Source organism: Salmo trutta, chromosome 15, assembly GCF_901001165.1.
Source record: "Salmo trutta chromosome 15, fSalTru1.1, whole genome shotgun sequence".
In the NCBI taxonomy this organism is placed as follows: domain Eukaryota; kingdom Metazoa; phylum Chordata; class Actinopteri; order Salmoniformes; family Salmonidae; genus Salmo; species Salmo trutta.
In genome coordinates, this window is record NC_042971.1 from 26,335,449 (window position 1) to 26,352,563 (window position 17,115).

A 17,115-nucleotide genomic window follows, 5' to 3' on the forward strand; every position below is an offset into this window, starting at 1 on the left:
CCACACATTCTCCTGGTGTTGAACGGAGACCAAATCCTGGATGCGTGCGCGGGGGTTGCCATGGCAGCAGCAGTTTAGCATACATTAGATATTAGCCCAACATTACAGCAGAGGTGGAGAGGAAGGCAGAGCAGGTTTGTGTTCTCATTCGATGAGAGAGACTGACAGTAAATGTCATTGTTAGGATGGGTCTGCTCGTGTAGATTGATGTTCTTCCCCCAGGGAGGAACACAGTAAGGTTTTCTAGCCTTCCCAATCCCACTATGCTCTCTCTAGCATACAGGCACATTCAGTACACACACACACACGATCTCTTGCTCTCTGCTTAGGACATGTCTGTCCCTATCTATCCCACTTCTAACTTGCCCTATAGGCCTACTTCTATATATCAGCTCTTGTTCTGTTTATCTGTGTGTTTCTCCTCCTCTCTCACCCCCCTCTCTCTCACCCCCCCCCCCCCCCCCCCCCCCCCCCCCCCCCCCCCCCCCCCCCCCCCCCTCTGTGACCCTCCTAGACCAGAGCATGGCACTATTTTGGGACTTGCGTCACCCCCTTCCTGTCCTCTCCATCCTGCCCGCCACGTGCACCGCTTACTAATAATGTTCCATCCCACTCCTTTCTCTCCGCTGTGGTTATTTGCTTTCCAATAGTTTTCTACCCTCCTCAAGGGCATTGAAATAAAATGAGCTCAGGAGAGGAGTCCTGAATACGTATCGAAAGTTGTTTACCTACTACATCTCAATACTGTAGGCTAGTGGCTACACACAAGCATGTTTTTCTAAATTGAGGCCATTAAAGGGCAATTCCACCACTTTTCAACCTCCATTATTTCCAGCACATTACCTGTCTACATACACTGACTGTACAAAACAGTAAGAACACCTGCTCTGTCCATAAGACTGTCCAGGTGAATTCAGGTGAAAGCTATGATCCCTTATAGATGTCCCTTGTTAAATCCACTTCAATCAGTGTAGATGAAGGGGAGGAGACGCGTTAAAGAAGGACTTTTTAACCTTGAGACAATTGAGACGGATTGTGTGTATGTGCGCCATTCAGAGGGTGAATGGGCAAGACAAAATATTTAAGTGCCTTTGAAGAGGGTATGGTGGTAGGTACCAGGAGCACCGGTTTGTGTCTAGAACTGTAACGCTGCTGGGTTTTTCACCCTCAACAGTTTCCTGTGTGTATCAAGAATGGTCCACCACCCAAAGGACATCTTTGGTATACTCAGTGTATGTGAAAACAGTGCATTCCTACGTTTTGTAGAAAAATAAGTTCTAACCAATGACATCAACAGCATTGCTTTTCAAACACTGAGATTCGAGGTGACGTGGGGAGCAAGGAAATACCCTCCCTCTGACTAAAAACTCGTTGCAGTTTTTGAAAATCAGTTTTTCTTACTTTTTTAATCCTATCCAACCTTATCTTTTTAACCATAGATCATAAAAACCAGCTGTTTCCACATATGTAGACACTAGTGTGGTGCTGGAAATCATTAATTGGAGGTTTAATTATGAGGTTTAACACACAGCCTGTAAAATATGGTGTACATTTGGTTGTGCATCAGCAGTTTCTGTTTGTCAGTCACTGACAGTCAATTAGCCCATGTCAGCTAACATTTATAGTGGTAAGTTAGACTAGTCAGCTATTCATTCTGTTCACTCACTCAGACTCACTCACTCAGACTCATAGCAATCATTTTCTATCCGTGGCAAAATGTGTAGAATTGCAGGAAGTTAGCGTACTGTCTTCCCTCTTCCACTGCAAAGAAGGTGGCAGCTAGGATGTTTTGCTCACAAGGTGTGGGGGGCCCCCCCCCCCAAAAAAAATCCTTAGGTCCCCCAAAAGGCTAGGGACGGCTCTGACTGCATATGGATGTGGGTACAAAGGGTTCAGATTTTTTTTTGTGGCCCCCACCCCCATCAAAGTTGCCCATTCCTGCTCTAGCTGTAGATCAGGTTGCCTCAAGGAACCAAGTACCAGCAAGTGTTTTTCCTCCTTGGGGGGGGACTGCTAACATTAAAACTAACACTTTAGACCTGACTAAGTTAGTGTCAGTACATTTTAGGGACCGACCAGCAACATCCCATGGACCAGCGCCGGTCCGTGGACCAGATGTTGAGGAACACTGCTGTAGATCACAACAACAACATGTCCTGCTCACTAGATGGATGACGTCCCAGTCAGAGCAGACTTTCAGCTCTTCAGCCCCATCTAGCTGCACTCCAGCAAAGCACCACCACTCACTTCTACTCAGCAGCACTCAGGTGGTTCCTCCTTCCATCTCCTACCATAATAACCAAAGGGCTTTTCTTCCTTGGCATCGACGGGAGGATTATTTAATAACAAAACCAATGTGTGTGTGTAACCGTTGAGCAAAACAGGCAGGGTTGGCTTAGAGTCAAAGGGTTAGAGGTCGACCGATTATGATTTTTCAACGGCGATTATTGGAGGACCAAAAACCCCGATACCAATTAATCGGCCGATTGTGTTTATTTTTATTTATATATATATACACACACATTTTTGTAATAATGACAATTGCAACAATACTGAATGAACACTTCTATTTTAACTTAATATAATACATAAATAAAATCAATTTAGTCTCAAATAACATGAGAACATATGTTAAAACGAACCACCAGCTTTCATGGGTCTTCAATATTCCCAGTTAAGAAGTCTTAGGTTGTAGTGCAGAAAGCAGAGCTTGTCTGCATGGTCCCCTGTCAGTCTGCTCCTCCGCTTATCATAAATGATTCCCACCTCACTGAACACACTTGCTTGGGACTGAAGAAGGTGGGGGACAGAGAAACTTCTTTGCCAGTGGAGCGAGTGATCGAAGTCTGTCCTCATTCTGCTTCCACCACTCCAAAGGCAAGCTGCTCTTTCTGTCAATGACAGGCTATGTGAGGTAACGCTCAAACTCAATTTTAAAACTGCACTGGACTTCAGCCCTGCCCTCTTGGCTTCCAAGGATTCTAGCATAGAGGATGTCCACCAGACTGGGTAGCTGATCTACTTGGACTCTTTGCCTTTTTGCACCTGGATCTGGGTCCTCCTCTTCACTCGTCGCATCTGCTGTGGCTCTGGGATTTGGTTTCCTTAGTAGGTCAGACTCCTCCTTCAGCCACTCTTTTACTTTCTCTAGCGCTGTCCCTGAGGTGAAGGCATAGCTCGTGTAACGTGGATCCAGGACAGTTGCCAGCACCAGGCACTTTGTCTCCTCGGCCTTGGAGAACCTCCTTGTCAGACTGTCCAACGTGGTCTTCCGTAAAGTTTTGATGCCTTGAGTAGAAGAACCCTCCTGCTGCAGTATCAGCTTCAGCACCGACACACTGGGGATGATGCATGCTGCTGTAGAGTTGGAGTGGCTCATCTCCAGTGTCACCTCCTCCATAGGTGCCAGAGTCTCAATTAGGTTAATGTCCCACTGTGCAGCAGACAAACTGCTGATGTGTCCGTATTCACCTGCATACACATTCAGTGCACGCCTCTGTTCAAACATCCTCTGCAACATGTGTAGTGTTGAGTTCCAGTGAGTTTGAACTGCTTGGATGATGCTGTGTTTGGGAAGGCCAAGCTCTTCCTGAATAGCCCTCAGCCTCTGTTTGGCCAGTACAGAGTGGTCAAAGTGAGTTGCACAGCTCTTCAACATGGCAATAATGTCTAGCACAGCTCTCTGACTGGATAGTCCATCATTGATTACAAGCTGTAGGGTGTGTGCACTGCAGCTGAAGTCTGGAAGCTCTGCCAGTCTCATACCTTTCACCATGTTTGCCTCACTGTCCCTGAGGACCAACACTACACGTTCTGTGTGGATTTCCCAGTATTCCAACATGGTCAAAAACATCTCTCTGATGTAGTTTCCTGTGTGGGATCCATTCATAGTCTTGACATTCAGCACAACCTGTTTTCTTGTCCAAACATTGTCAATGAAATGTCCAGTAAGGCTCATCAGGGACTCTGTAGTGCCTGACCAGCAGTCAGTTGTGAATGCCATGTGTGGAGCGTTGACCGGTGCCACCAGATTCTTCACTTTCATCACAACTCTTTCATGCGTTTTATCTAGCATTTCTGTGCGCTATAATTTTTCATCATTGATCCAGTACCGGGGTTCAGCAAGAGTAATCAGCTGCTGAAAACCAACGTCAGACACCACTGTAAATGGCTGGTTGTCAGTGGCAATCATCTCAATAACTGCTTCATCCATCTTCTTGGCCCTCGGGTCTTTGTCCTGCCATTTTGCTTGTTTATTAATAAGTTGTAAGATTGTAGCCTGTGATGTCTGTGACGTGTCTATCACTTTTTCCTTGTGAAGAATTTGCATTTGCTTTTTTTCATCATTGCTTCCTTATGGGCTTTTGGGTGGGTGTTCTTAAGGTGATTCCACAGGTTAGTGGGATTTTCTGATTTAGGCTTTGCTGACCCCATGCTTACATCTTTATCACAAATAAGACACCTTGCTTTCCCTGGTGCCAATTCAATGTAATAGTCCCACACTGGTGCTCTGCTTTTCTCTGCCATCTGTAAAACACACACACACACACACACACACACACACACAAAGCTCTGAAGTGACAACGATACTGAAGAGTCTGCTTAGGAGACAGACAAATACTCTCAACTGTTTGAATAATAAAAATAGAGTTACCTGTGATGAATGTTGAAAACAAACTGTAATTTCTATATGCAGGAAATCCTATTTTAATAATGGGCATGGTAAGAATTGACTACCAAATTAATAATTCCCATGACATCTTCTAGCAAAATCTGAAAAGCGGTTCCTTCATTCATTTATTCCATAGGATATGTTTAGATTAACTTAAAATAAGGTTTGTGTTTGGTGTAGGCTTACACCACCTCGCCAATTTGATAACTGTGTAGATATCCATAGGACAAGGTAACACTGGTCAATATTGGCTAAATATAAGCAAAGATAAATTTTTTTGTAGAGTGGATTTATGAAAATATGTTGACACGTTACCTGTGTAAATCTCACAAGGATAAGGTATCAAAACGCCGAGGCGGTTTAAGCACAAAACACAGACCTTATTTGAAGTAGATCAAGACATTCTCTATGGAAGACATGAACGGTAAAATAACGAAGGAACCCCTTTCAAGTTCAGCCGCAAGTTATTACAGGAATTATGACGCGTCGACTATTTCTCTCTAAACCATATACCTTTGACTATTACAAGCCTGCTGCTGCCTACCACCGCTCAGTCAGACTGCTCTATCAAATATCAAATCATAGACTTAACTATAATATAATAAACCTTAGGTCATTAATATGGTCGAATCCGGAAACCATCTCGAAAACAAAACGTTTTTTCTTTCAGTGAAATACGGAACCGTTCCGTATTTTATCTAATGGGTGGCATCCCTAAGTCTAAATATACCTGTTACATTGCACAACCTTCGATGTTATGTCATAATTACGTAAAATTCTGGCAAATTAGTTCGCAACGAGCCAGGCGGCCCAAACTGTTGCATATACCCTGACTCTGCGTGCAATGAACGCAAGAGAAGTGACACAATTTCACCTGGTTAGTATTGCCTGCTAACCTGGATTTCTTTTAGCTAAATATGCAGGTTTAAAAATATATACTTCTGTGTATTGATTTTAAGAAAGGCAATGATGTTTATGGTTAGGTACAGTCGTGCAACAATTGTGCTTTTTTCGCAAATGTGCTTTTGTTAAATCATCCCCCGTTTGGTGAAGTCGGCTGTCTTTGTTAGGAAGAAATAGTCTTCACAGTTCGCAACGAGCCAGGCGGCCCAAACTGCTGCATATACCCTGACTCTGTTGCAAGAGAAGTGACACATTTTCCCTAGTTAAAAGAAATTCATGTTAGCAGGCAATATTAACTAAATATGCAGGTTTAAAAATATATACTTGTGTATTGATTTTAAGGAAGGCATTGATGTTTATGGTTAGGTACACATTGGAGCAACGTGTACCAAAGCGATTATATGTAACGCAGGACAGGCTAGATAAAGTAGTAGTTTCATCAACCATGTGTAGTTAACTAGTGATTATGATTGATTGTTTTTTATAAGATAAGTTTAATGATAGCTAGCAACTTACCTTGGCTTCTTACTGCATTCGCGTAACAGGCAGGCTCCTCGTGGAGTGCAATGTAAAGCAGGTGGTTAGAGCGTTGGACTAGTTAACCGTAAGGTTGCAAGATTGAATCCCCGAGCTGACAAGGTAAAAATCTGTCGTTCTGCCCCTGAACAAGGCAGTTAACCCACCGTTCCTAGGCCGTCATTGAAAATAAGAATGTGTTCTTAACTGCCTTTCCTAGTTAAATAAAGGTGTAAAAAATCAATAAATAAATAAATCGGCCAAATCGGCGTCCAAAAATAGCGATTTCCGATTGTTATGAAAACGTGATATCGGCCCTAATTAATCGGCCATTCCGATTAATCGGTCGTCCTCTACAAATTAATTATTGACAACATGTAAACTAGTTCCTTTCCATCGTTATTGAAAACAATCAATTTGCACAATAAACACTTGTCTCTCAAATACGTTGTTGTTGGTTAGCAAGCTACTTTTTTTTTTACATATTAGCATAGACGTGACAAGGTACAACGAGCTGAAACGAGCCACCTACGATTCCCTACATGGCAGCTTCTTGTCAGTGTTGCTAACTGTTAGACCGTCCAGAATCATAACACACAAACTTCTGCTCTATCGATGAGTGAACATAGTTTTCATGACAATGTCAGCTAACCCGTCTATTGCAAAGGGTGGCGTGTATCCACTGTGTGCCAGTCTTGCCAAAAGCAAGAGAGAATCTAAAGAATATTCTCCTTAATGCCCCTTTTGTGGCAGCACCAAGCAGCTGAACATCTCATAGCCTACCTCTTACTGAGAGATGGACATCTTTTTAATGCATGTAGCCCTAGATGTCAATTTATCCAACTCAGGTGGAGATGCAGCCTAGACAAGTGCTACAGTCTTTCGTTAATCATGATTTTCCAAAAGCCTCTTTTGTTTATTCTAGTTTTAATACATAAAAACGTTACATTTTATGCTTCAGCCTCCACGCCCCTCACCGGCTGTAGGGTTGAGGTTAGGGTTAAAAAACACAAGCAGATTAAGGACATTCTTTCAGCCCTGGTGCTGTGGAACACTTGCCTGGTCCCAGATCTGTTTATGCTGTGTTGCCAACTCCAAGCAATGGAATCCAAATAAGTGTAGGGGTTGGCAAGACAGCCTAAACAGACCTGGGACCAGGAAACTGGAACACCGGGCAGTTCACTCTCCCTTGAGATTCACCACTTTTGTTTGTTTGGGATACATCTGTAATGCGCAGTTGGAAAATATTCTTCAAAGCAACTCTACTTTGCCTGTGGGTGAATTACTACGCTATTGGTCGTATGAGGTCCACAACTTGTTTTTTTCTTCAATGGAATTACAGTGGTAACGGGGGGGGGGGGGGGGGTGGTGTGTGTGTGTGTGTGTAACCACCTTTATTGGCCTGACTAACTTAACGACGTCCTTGGGGAGGGAGGGAGGGAGTGTGTTTGTGTGTCGGCTGTGTGTGTTTGTGTGTCGGCTGTGTGTGTTTGTGTGTCGGCTGTGTGTGCCCGCTGTGTGTGTGCCCGCTGTGTGTGTGCCCGCTGTGTGTGTGCCCGCTGTGTGTGTGTGCCCGCTGTGTGTGTGTGCCCGCTGTGTGTGTCCGTGCCCGCTGTGTGTCCGTGCCCGCTGTGTGTCCGTGCCCGCTGTGTGTCCGTGCCCGCTGTGTGTCCGTGCCCGCTGTGTGTCCGTGCCCGCTGTGTGTCCGTGCCCGCTGTGTGTGTGTGTGCCCGCTGTGTGTGTGTGTGTGTGCCCGCTGTGTGTGTGTGTGTGTGTGCCCGCTGTGTGTGTGTGTGTGTGTGCCCGCTGTGTGTGTGTGTGTGTGTGCCCGCTGTGTGTGTGTGTGTGTGTGCCCGCTGTGTGTGTGTGTGTGCCCGCTGTGTGTGTGTGTGCCCGCTGTGTGTGTGTGTGTGTGCCCGCTGTGTGTGTGTGTGTGTGCCCGCTGTGTGTGTGTGTGTGTGCCCGCTGTGTGTGTGTGTGTGCGGTGTGTGTGTGTGTGTGTGCCCGCTGTGTGTGTGTGTGTGTGCCCGCTGTGTGTGTGGTGTGTGTGCCCGCTGTGTGTGTGTGTGTGTGTGCCCGCTGTGTGTGTGTGCCCGCTGTGTGTGTGTGTGTGTGCCCGCTGTGTGTGTGTGCCCGCTGTGTGTGTGCGCGTGTGCCCGTGTGTGTGTGCGCGCTCGCTGTGTGTGTGTGCGCGCTCGCTGTGTGTGTGTGTGTGTCGCGCGCGCGCTCGCTGTGTGTGTGCGCGCGCGCGCTCGCTGTGTGTGTGTGTGTGCGCGCGCGCGCTCGCTGTGTGTGCGCGCGCGCGCTCGCTGTGTGTGTGCGCGCGCGCTCGCTGTGTGTGTGCGCGCGCTCGCTGTGTGTGTGTGTGCGCGCGCTCGCTCGCTGTGTGTGTGTGCGCGCGCTCGCTCGCTGTGTGTGTGTGCGCGCGCTCGCTCGCTGTGTGTGTGCGCGAGCGCGCCTTCGCTGTGTGTGTGTGTGCGCGCGCTCGCTCGCTGTGTGTGTGTGCGCGCGCTCGCTCGCTGTGTGTGTGTGTGTGCGCTCGCGTGTGTGCGCTCACTCGCTGTGTGTGTGTGTGCGCTCGCTGTGTGTGTGTGCGCTCGCTGTGTGTGTGTGTGTGTGTGTGCGCTCGCTGTGTGTGTGTGTGTGTGTGTGTGTGTGCGCTCGCTCGCTGTGTGTGTGTGTGTGTGTGTGCGCGTTTGCTCGCTATGATACAGCCCCACATGCATCATCCTGGTCTTTTTCTATGCATGATGACCTTTATCCCTGTTGTGATTTTCTCCATCCATTGTTAGTGCTGGGCGCTTTGGCTGTTCTCTAACATCTGATTCAACCAATCACGGCCATAATAATAATAATAATAATAATAGAGACAGAGACTCTAGCCTTGGTTGGTGTTTTGCCCTTTTATGTTTTGTCTTTGTCTGTTTAGCCGTTTACGGCTCATTAATATATACTGTACACTACCAGCACGATTTACCGCATGTATGGAACAGGATAACAACATCCTCCAACATCAGGGTCAGCTCCCTACCCAGATCAGTTGTCAGTCCTCGTTCCAATTAGTGGTGCTGTGGTATGTGTCAGGGTCAGTGGTTCAAGGTGGCTGGCTGACTGCAGTATTAGAGTCAGTGTCATAATGCAGCAGGCTGCTTGCTGCTCCCAGGGCCTCTCTCTCATTTTCTGCTCCCTCTGTATCTTGGTCTTTCCCTCCATTCTCTCGGTCTCTCTCTGTCTGTCTACTGTCTCCTCCTCTCTGTCTGATTTGAAATGCAAGCAGCCCCATCTCCAGACCTGCATTGAAGCTGACAGTTTGAGGTCAGCCTCATACATATACTCCCCCTGAGGGGGGGAGGGGGGTGTTTGTGAGAGAGAACATTTTCATGGTGTGTGTGTGTGTGTCTGTGTGTGTGAGAGAGGTCAAGCGTTGGCGGGGGAGTGGGTATGTTACTCCTTCCCAGATAAAGCTGTATGCCTACCTTCAGTTTGCAGAAACAGGGGAGGGGTATGTTTCTCCTTCCCAGATAAAGCTGTATGCCTACCTTCAGTTTGCAGAAACAGGGGAGTGGGTATGTTACTCCTTCCCAGATAAAGCTGTATGCCTACCTTCAGTTTGCAGAAACAGGGGAGTGGGTATGTTACTCCTTCCCAGATAAAGCTGTATGCCTACCTTCAGTTTGCAGAAACAGGGGAGTGGGTATGTTTCTCCTTCCCAGATAAAGCTGTATGCCTACCTTCAGTTTGCAGAAACAGGGGAGTGGGTATGTTACTCCTTCCCAGATAAAGCTGTATGCCTACCTTCAGTTTGCAGAAACAGGGGAGTGGGTATGTTACTCCTTCCCAGATAAAGCTGTATGCCTACCTTCAGTTTGCAGAAACAGGGGAGTGGGTATGTTACTCCTTCCCAGATAAAGCTGTATGCCTACCTTCAGTTTGCAGAAACAGGGGAGTGGGTATGTTACTCCTTCCCAGATAAAGCTGTATGCCTACCTTCAGTTTGCAGAAACAGGATCAGCAGTTGTGTGTGTGATGGTGGAGGAGGATGGACAGTAATGTTTTATTAGTACCAGGCAGCATGCCAAGACATTGTACTGACTGACTGTAAGTTGTTTTTTTTCACCACGTACACGGAATTAGTCCAAAAAGGCTCTTGGTAGTCAAACATAGAAGGCCGGTCAGGTAACTGGTTCTTTTTTTGTGGTTTCATTCCTCCATTTAGGCTACATCATCATGGTAGTTAGTTCATGCTTCAAAGAGCAGTGAAAGGGTTAAAGTAACCTACTATGTCAGGAGCATTTCTGAAAATATATCAGTTTAATCACATGACTCTTATCTGAACACGAGTACCAATGCTGTGTGGGTGAAAGCTTGAGTTGCATCAGGTTATATCAGTGTTATAACACTGCTATGTAGGTTTCATATTAGACCACACGTTACCTATCATCCACATTATCCACTCTTCCTCATGCGAGGTGTAAGGTATATTCCACGCTAGACTCAAGCCTCATGTAAGGTTTACCAAGGTTAATCGGATTTATTCGTTCTGAAGTCTCTGCTTTGCATACAGGTGACTCATCACCGCTGGCTACGGTCCCTCCCCCCTGTTAATATCATCACCGCTGGCTACGGTCCCTCCACCCTGTTAATATAATCACCGCTGGCTACGGTCTCTCCACCCTGTTAATATCATCACTGCTGGCTACGGTCCTTCCACCCTGTTAATATCATCACCGCTGGCTACGGTCCCTCCACCCTGTTAATATCATCACCGCTGGCTACGGTCCCTCCACCCTGTTAATATCATCACCGCTGGCTACAGTCCCTCTACCCTGTTAATATCATCACCGCTGGCTACAGTCCCTCCACCCTGTTAATATCATCACCGCTGGCTACGGTCCCTCCACCCTGTTAATATCATCACCGCTGGCTACGGTCCCTCCCCCCTGTTAATATCATCACCGCTGGCTACGGTCCCTCCCCCCTGTTAATATCATCACCGCTGGCTACGGTCCCTCCCCCCTGTTAATATCATCACCGCTGGCTACGGTCCCTCCCCCCTGTTAATATCATCACCGCTGGCTACGGTCCCTCCCCCCTGTTAATATCATCACCACTGACTACGGTCCCTCCACCCTGTTAATATCATCACCGCTGGCTATGGTCCCTCCACCCTGTTAATATCATCACCGCTGGCTACAGTCCCTCCACCCTGTTAATATCATCACCGCTGGCTACAGTCCCACCACCCTGTTAATATCATCACCGCTGGCTACAGTCCCTCCACCCTGTTATTATCATCACCGCTGGCTACAGTCCCTCCACCCTGTTATTATCATCACCGCTGGCTACAGTCCCACCACCCTGTTAATTTCATCACTAGTTTGATTCCCAGAGTTTATGGTCAACGTCAATCACAGCTCTATCATGTGGTTCTCAGTTCCATACGTGTGTCTGAAATGGCACCCTATTCCCTATATAGTACAGCACTTTTCAAAGGTAGTTCACTGCATTGGAAATGGGACTGAAATGGGACCTATATGAGACCGTTGGCAGCTACAGTGGCAGTTAATGCTGCCACTTTTCAGGTCAGCCGGTCTGACTGTTGGATTAATACATAGAAATTGTAGGTTCCATCGACTCTGGCCCCACAGCCTTTAATTATAGTTCAATCTCGCCTCACACCTATAGGCTCTATTCTCAAGTCATTATTATCAGAGAGGCAAATGATGTGAGAGGCCAGAACGTTTCTTTGATGGCTCAATGGCTAAATCACATTGACATTCTCCCTCTGTGAAAGTGCTACTTTGCCTTTGCACATAATAACATTGACGTTCCTCCCATCGAAGGTGCTATTTGGCCTTTGCACACACAGTATCCAGCTGTCACACGCACACACATTCACACGCACACACACACACACTCACACACTCACACACAGACACACACTCACACACCTTCACACAGACACACACACAAAAAACCTGATTGGTCTCCTTATGGCTGTATCTATGCATAAAATATGGTGTGAGCACACACAGACAAGCACAAGCCTCCTATCACAAGTGAATGTGACAGGCAATGTTACGCCCTCACTCTGGTGTGTCCACATGTCTGTCACACACTGTGTGTGTGTGTGTGTGTGTGTGTGTGTGTTCCATCCTCAGTGCCAACTGATGGGTTATGACATCTCGTCTAATTGAAATGATGCCTCCATTAACACGTTCTGGTCAAGGTGCCAGACTATGGTGTCATAAAACACACTGTTCTGTTCTGTTCTCGTGGGGACCTAAAATACATGTCCACTCAAAATCCTATTTTTCCCCAAACCCAAAACCTAACCCTTATCACTTACTGTAACCCCAACCCCTAAGCTTAAAATACCCTTTGTCCTCATGGGGATGTGGGAAATGGCCCCACGAGGGAACATTTTGACTTGTTTTACTATCCTTGTGGGGACTTTGGACGATTTTAGGCCCCCACAAGGATAGAATAACCAACACACACACACCAGCCTCAAGGGTGCCTTTTGAACTTGTGGCTTCCATATTGAGTTGACAATACATGACCATATATATCAGTGTTTTTATCTTGAGAGTTGGCTGGGAGGACTGGTGAGGTTTGTGGTTTTTGTTGAGGCAGGTTCTGTATTTTCTTTATAGTGTTTTTCCTGACGCAATAAAGAGCATCTGAAAGTCTCTCTCGTTCTCTCTCCCTCTTTTGAAACAAGAATTTAGCCTAATGTGTGAACAGTTTTGGTATTAAAGCAATTTTTGCTGTTTTAATGTGTTTCTTAGAAAGTATGATATTGAGCCAATAAATTGGATTGAAATTCAAATTCCCTCTCTCGCTCCTTCCCCCACCCCTCCCTTCCTCTCGCTCTCCTCTAGGGGCCTGAGGCCAGGACGTCACCCAGAGGAGGACGACATAGTGCCTGAGCTGGCCCGCCTTGTCTACCCCCGAGAGAGACCTGACTGGGAGGAGACCATCAGCGCCATGGTGAGATGGAGACCACTGGCAGAGACACGTGTACACACACACACACACACGTACCATATTTTATATGCACACTAACGTTCAGAAGTTTGGCGTCACTTAGAAATGTCCTTGTTCTTGAAAGAAAAGCACTTTTTTTGTCCATTTTAAAATAACATCAAATTGATCAGAAATACAGTGTAGACATTGTTAACGTTGTAAATGACTATTGTAGCTGGAAACGGCAAAAAAATAAAATTAATGGAATGTCTACATAGGCATACAGAGGCCTACTATCAGCAACCATCACTCCTGTGTTCCTATGTAGACATTCCAATGGCACGTTGTGTTAGCTAATCCAAGTTTATCATTTTAAAAGGCTAATTGATCATTAGAAAAACCTTTTGCAATTATGTTAGCACAGCTGAAAACTGTTGTGCTGATTTAAAGAAGCAATAAAACTGTCCTTCTTTAGACTAGATGAGTATCTGGAGCATCAGCATTTGTGGGTTCGATTACAGGCTCAAAATGGCCAGAAACAAAGACTTTCTTCTGAAACTCGTCAGTCTATTCTTGTTCTGAGAAATGAAGGCTATTCCATGCGAGAAATTGCCAAGAAATGGAAGATCTTGTAAAATGCTGTGTACTACTCCCTTCACAGAACTGCGCAAACTGGCTCTAACCAGAAGAGGAAGAGTGGGAGGCCCCGATGCACAACTGAGCAAGAAGACAAGTACATTGGAGTGTCTAGTTTGAGAAACAGACGCCTCACAAGTCCTCAACTGGCAGCTTCATTAAATAGTACCCGCAAAACACCAGTCTCAACATTAACAGTGAAGAGGCGACTCCGGGATGCTGGCCTTCTAGGCAGAGTTCCTCTGTCCAGTGTCTGTGTCCTTTTGCCCATCTTAATCTTTTCTTTTTATTGGCCAGTCTGAGAAATGGCCAGCATCCCGGAGTTCCCTCTTCACTGTTGACTTTGAGACTGGTGTTTTGCGGGTACTATTTAATGAAGCTGCCAGTTGAGGACTTGTGAGGCGTAATAGCCTTCATTTCTCAGAACAAGAATAGACTGACGAGTTTCAGAAGAAAGTCTTTGTTTCTGGCCATTTTGAGCCTGTAATCGAACCCACAAATGCTGATGCTCCAGATACTAATCTAGTCTAAAGAACGCCAGTTTTATTGCTTCTTTAAACAACACAGCCGTTTTCAGCTGTGCTAACATAATTGCAAAAGGGTTTTCTAATGCTCAACTATCTTTATCAAATTCTAAACTTGGATTAGCGAACACAATGTGCCATTGGAACATAGGACTGATGGTTGCTGATAATGGGCCTCTGTACGCCTAGGTAGGAATTCCATAAAAAATCTGCCGTTTCCAGCTACAATAGTCATTTACAACATTAACAATGTCAACACTGTATTTCTGATCAATTTGATGTTGTTTTGAATGGACAGAAAATTAGCTTTTCTTTCAAAAACAAGGACATTTCTAAGTGACCCCAATAGTTTGAACGGTAGTGTACATATAATAATCGCAGTATCAAATCTCAATGCATATAGAATTGTGAGAATCACATCGGCACCTAAGTATTATGATATCGTATCGTGAGGTCCCAGTTGTGACACACACACACACACACACAGCATCCCAGCTTAGAGAGACCCCGACAGTGTCAGTGCTAATCAAACGTTCAGTACTTAGATAACAAGGCTCCTCTTTGATTGGGGCTCGTTGGCTCCCTGACACCGTTTTATCTCAGTCTCCTTTAATGAACTGATTGTCTTAACTGTTAGGGAAATGTCTTGATATCAAACTGAAATGCTGCATCAACATCCAGCCTCGGCTCCCAATCGTGAAATGATGATGATGCCTCTCATGTACATCATTAATGTAACTTTAGAAGGCGTGGGGATGTATCAGAACCTAATCTATTGTACATGATTTATGTATACTGAATGAAAATATACAAGCAAAGTGAGCTGAAATACTAAAGACCAGAAATGTTCCATATGCACAAAAGGCTTATTTCGCTCAAATTTTGTGTACAAATTAGTTTACATCCCTGTTAGTGAGCATTTTTCCGTTGCCAAGATAATCCATCCACCTGACAGGTGTGGCATATCAATAAGCTGATTAAACAGCATGATCATTACACAGGTGCACCTTGTTTTTTTACGTTTTATTTATTTCACCTCTATTTAACCTGTCTGGGCAAACGTCCCACCCTAGTCAACAGCCAGTGGAATCGCGTCGCGCGAAATACAAAACCTCATAAATGCTATAACTTCAATTTCTCAAACATATGACTATTTTACACCATTTTATAGATACACCTCTCCTGAATCGAACCACGTTGTCCGATTTCAAAAAGGCTTTACAGCAAAAGCAAAACATTAGATTATGTTAGGAGAGTACCCTGCCAAAAAAAATCACACTGCCATTTTCAAAGCAACTAGATGCATCACAAATACCCAAAACACAGCTAAAGGCAGCACTAACCTTTGACAATCTTCATCAGATGACACTCCTAGGACATCATGTTACACAATACATGCATTTTGTGTTCGATAAAGTTCATATTTATATATAAAAACAGCATTTTACATCGGTGCGTGACGTTCAGAAAATATTTTCCCTCAAATGCTTCCGGTGAATCAGCGCTACAATTTACAAAATTACTATTCGAAAACATTGTTAAAATGGAATATTGTCATTCAAAGAATTATAGATTAACATCTCGTGAATGCAACCGCATTGCCAGATTTAAAAATAACTTTACTGAGAAATCACACTTTGCAATAAATGACGTGGTATGCTCAGAAAAATAGGCTAGGCGATACATGTTAGCGCCATCTTGGAACCATCTAAAATCAAATATACTATTGTAAATATTCCCTTACCTTTGATTATCTTCATCAGAAGGCACTTCCAGGAATCCCAGGTCCACAACAAATGTAGTTATGTTCGAAAAAGTTAATAATTTATGTCCCAATAGTTCCTTCTTGTTAGCGCGTTCCGAAGGCTACTCATAATGTACTGAAGCGCGCGGGACTTGTCGTCTTGAATGTGCAAAAAATATATATTTACATTCGTTCAAACATGTCAAACGTTGTATAACATAAATCTTTAGGGCCTTTTTTCAACCAGAGCTTCAATAATATTCAAGGCGGACGATTGCATTGTCTTACTAAACGTTTCAGAACAAAAGGTTTCCCATGGGCGCCCGCGTCATAGTAGTAATAGCCCTCCCCATGTGACCAACTTCCCAAGCCTCTCTTTGGGTCAGTTTCTACCATAGAAGACTCAAACCACTTTGTAAAGACTGTTGACATCTAGTGGAAGCCTTAGGAAATGTGCTAAATGATTAATAAGTCCCTGTGTGTTTCAAGGGCAAAGGTTTGAAGTGAATCCACACATCAGATTTCCACTTCCTGTTAGGATTTGTCTCAGGGTTTTGACTGCCATATGAGTTCTGTTATACTCACAGACACCATTCAAACGGTTTTAGAAACTTTAGAGTGTTTTCTATCCAAATCTACTAATTATATGCATATTCTAGTTACTGGGCAGGAGTAGTAACCAGATTAAATCGGGTACGTTTTTTATCCGGCCGTGCAAATACTGCCCCCTATCCCCAACAAGTTAACCAGGTAGGCTAGTTGAGAACAAGTTCTCATTTGCAACTGCGACCTGGCCAAGATAAAACATAGCTGTTCGACACACAACAACAACACAGAGTTACACATGGAATAAACAAACATACAGTCAATAGTACAGTAGAAAAAAGAAAACAAAAAGTCTATATACAGTGAGTGCAAATGAGGTAAGATAAGGGAGTTAACCTCTATGGGACCGGCGGGACGAATTCGTCCCACTTACGTAACAGCCAGTTGAATCCTGTGGCGCGATTTTTAAAACGTTTGAAATACTATTACTTCAATTTCTCAAACATATGACTATTTTACAGCTATTTAAAGACAAGACTCTCGTTAATCTAACCACACTGTCCGATTTCAAAAAGGCTTTACAACGAAAGCAAAACATTAGATTG

The 17,115-nt window shown here is 44.8% G+C and overlaps 1 protein-coding gene across 4 annotated transcripts in view; it reads left to right on the forward strand.

Annotated features, from left to right (window-relative positions):
- The window catches only part of arhgap32b (Rho GTPase activating protein 32b), a 232,009-nt gene that overhangs the window by 83,354 nt on the left and 131,540 nt on the right, over positions 1 to 17,115 (forward strand). For all 4 annotated transcript variants that reach the window (XM_029690801.1, XM_029690800.1, XM_029690802.1 and 1 more), the window contains one exon: positions 12,976 to 13,084. In XM_029690801.1, the coding sequence (XP_029546661.1) occupies positions 12,976 to 13,084 (109 nt within the window). The remainder of the gene's footprint in view (positions 1 to 12,975; positions 13,085 to 17,115) is intronic.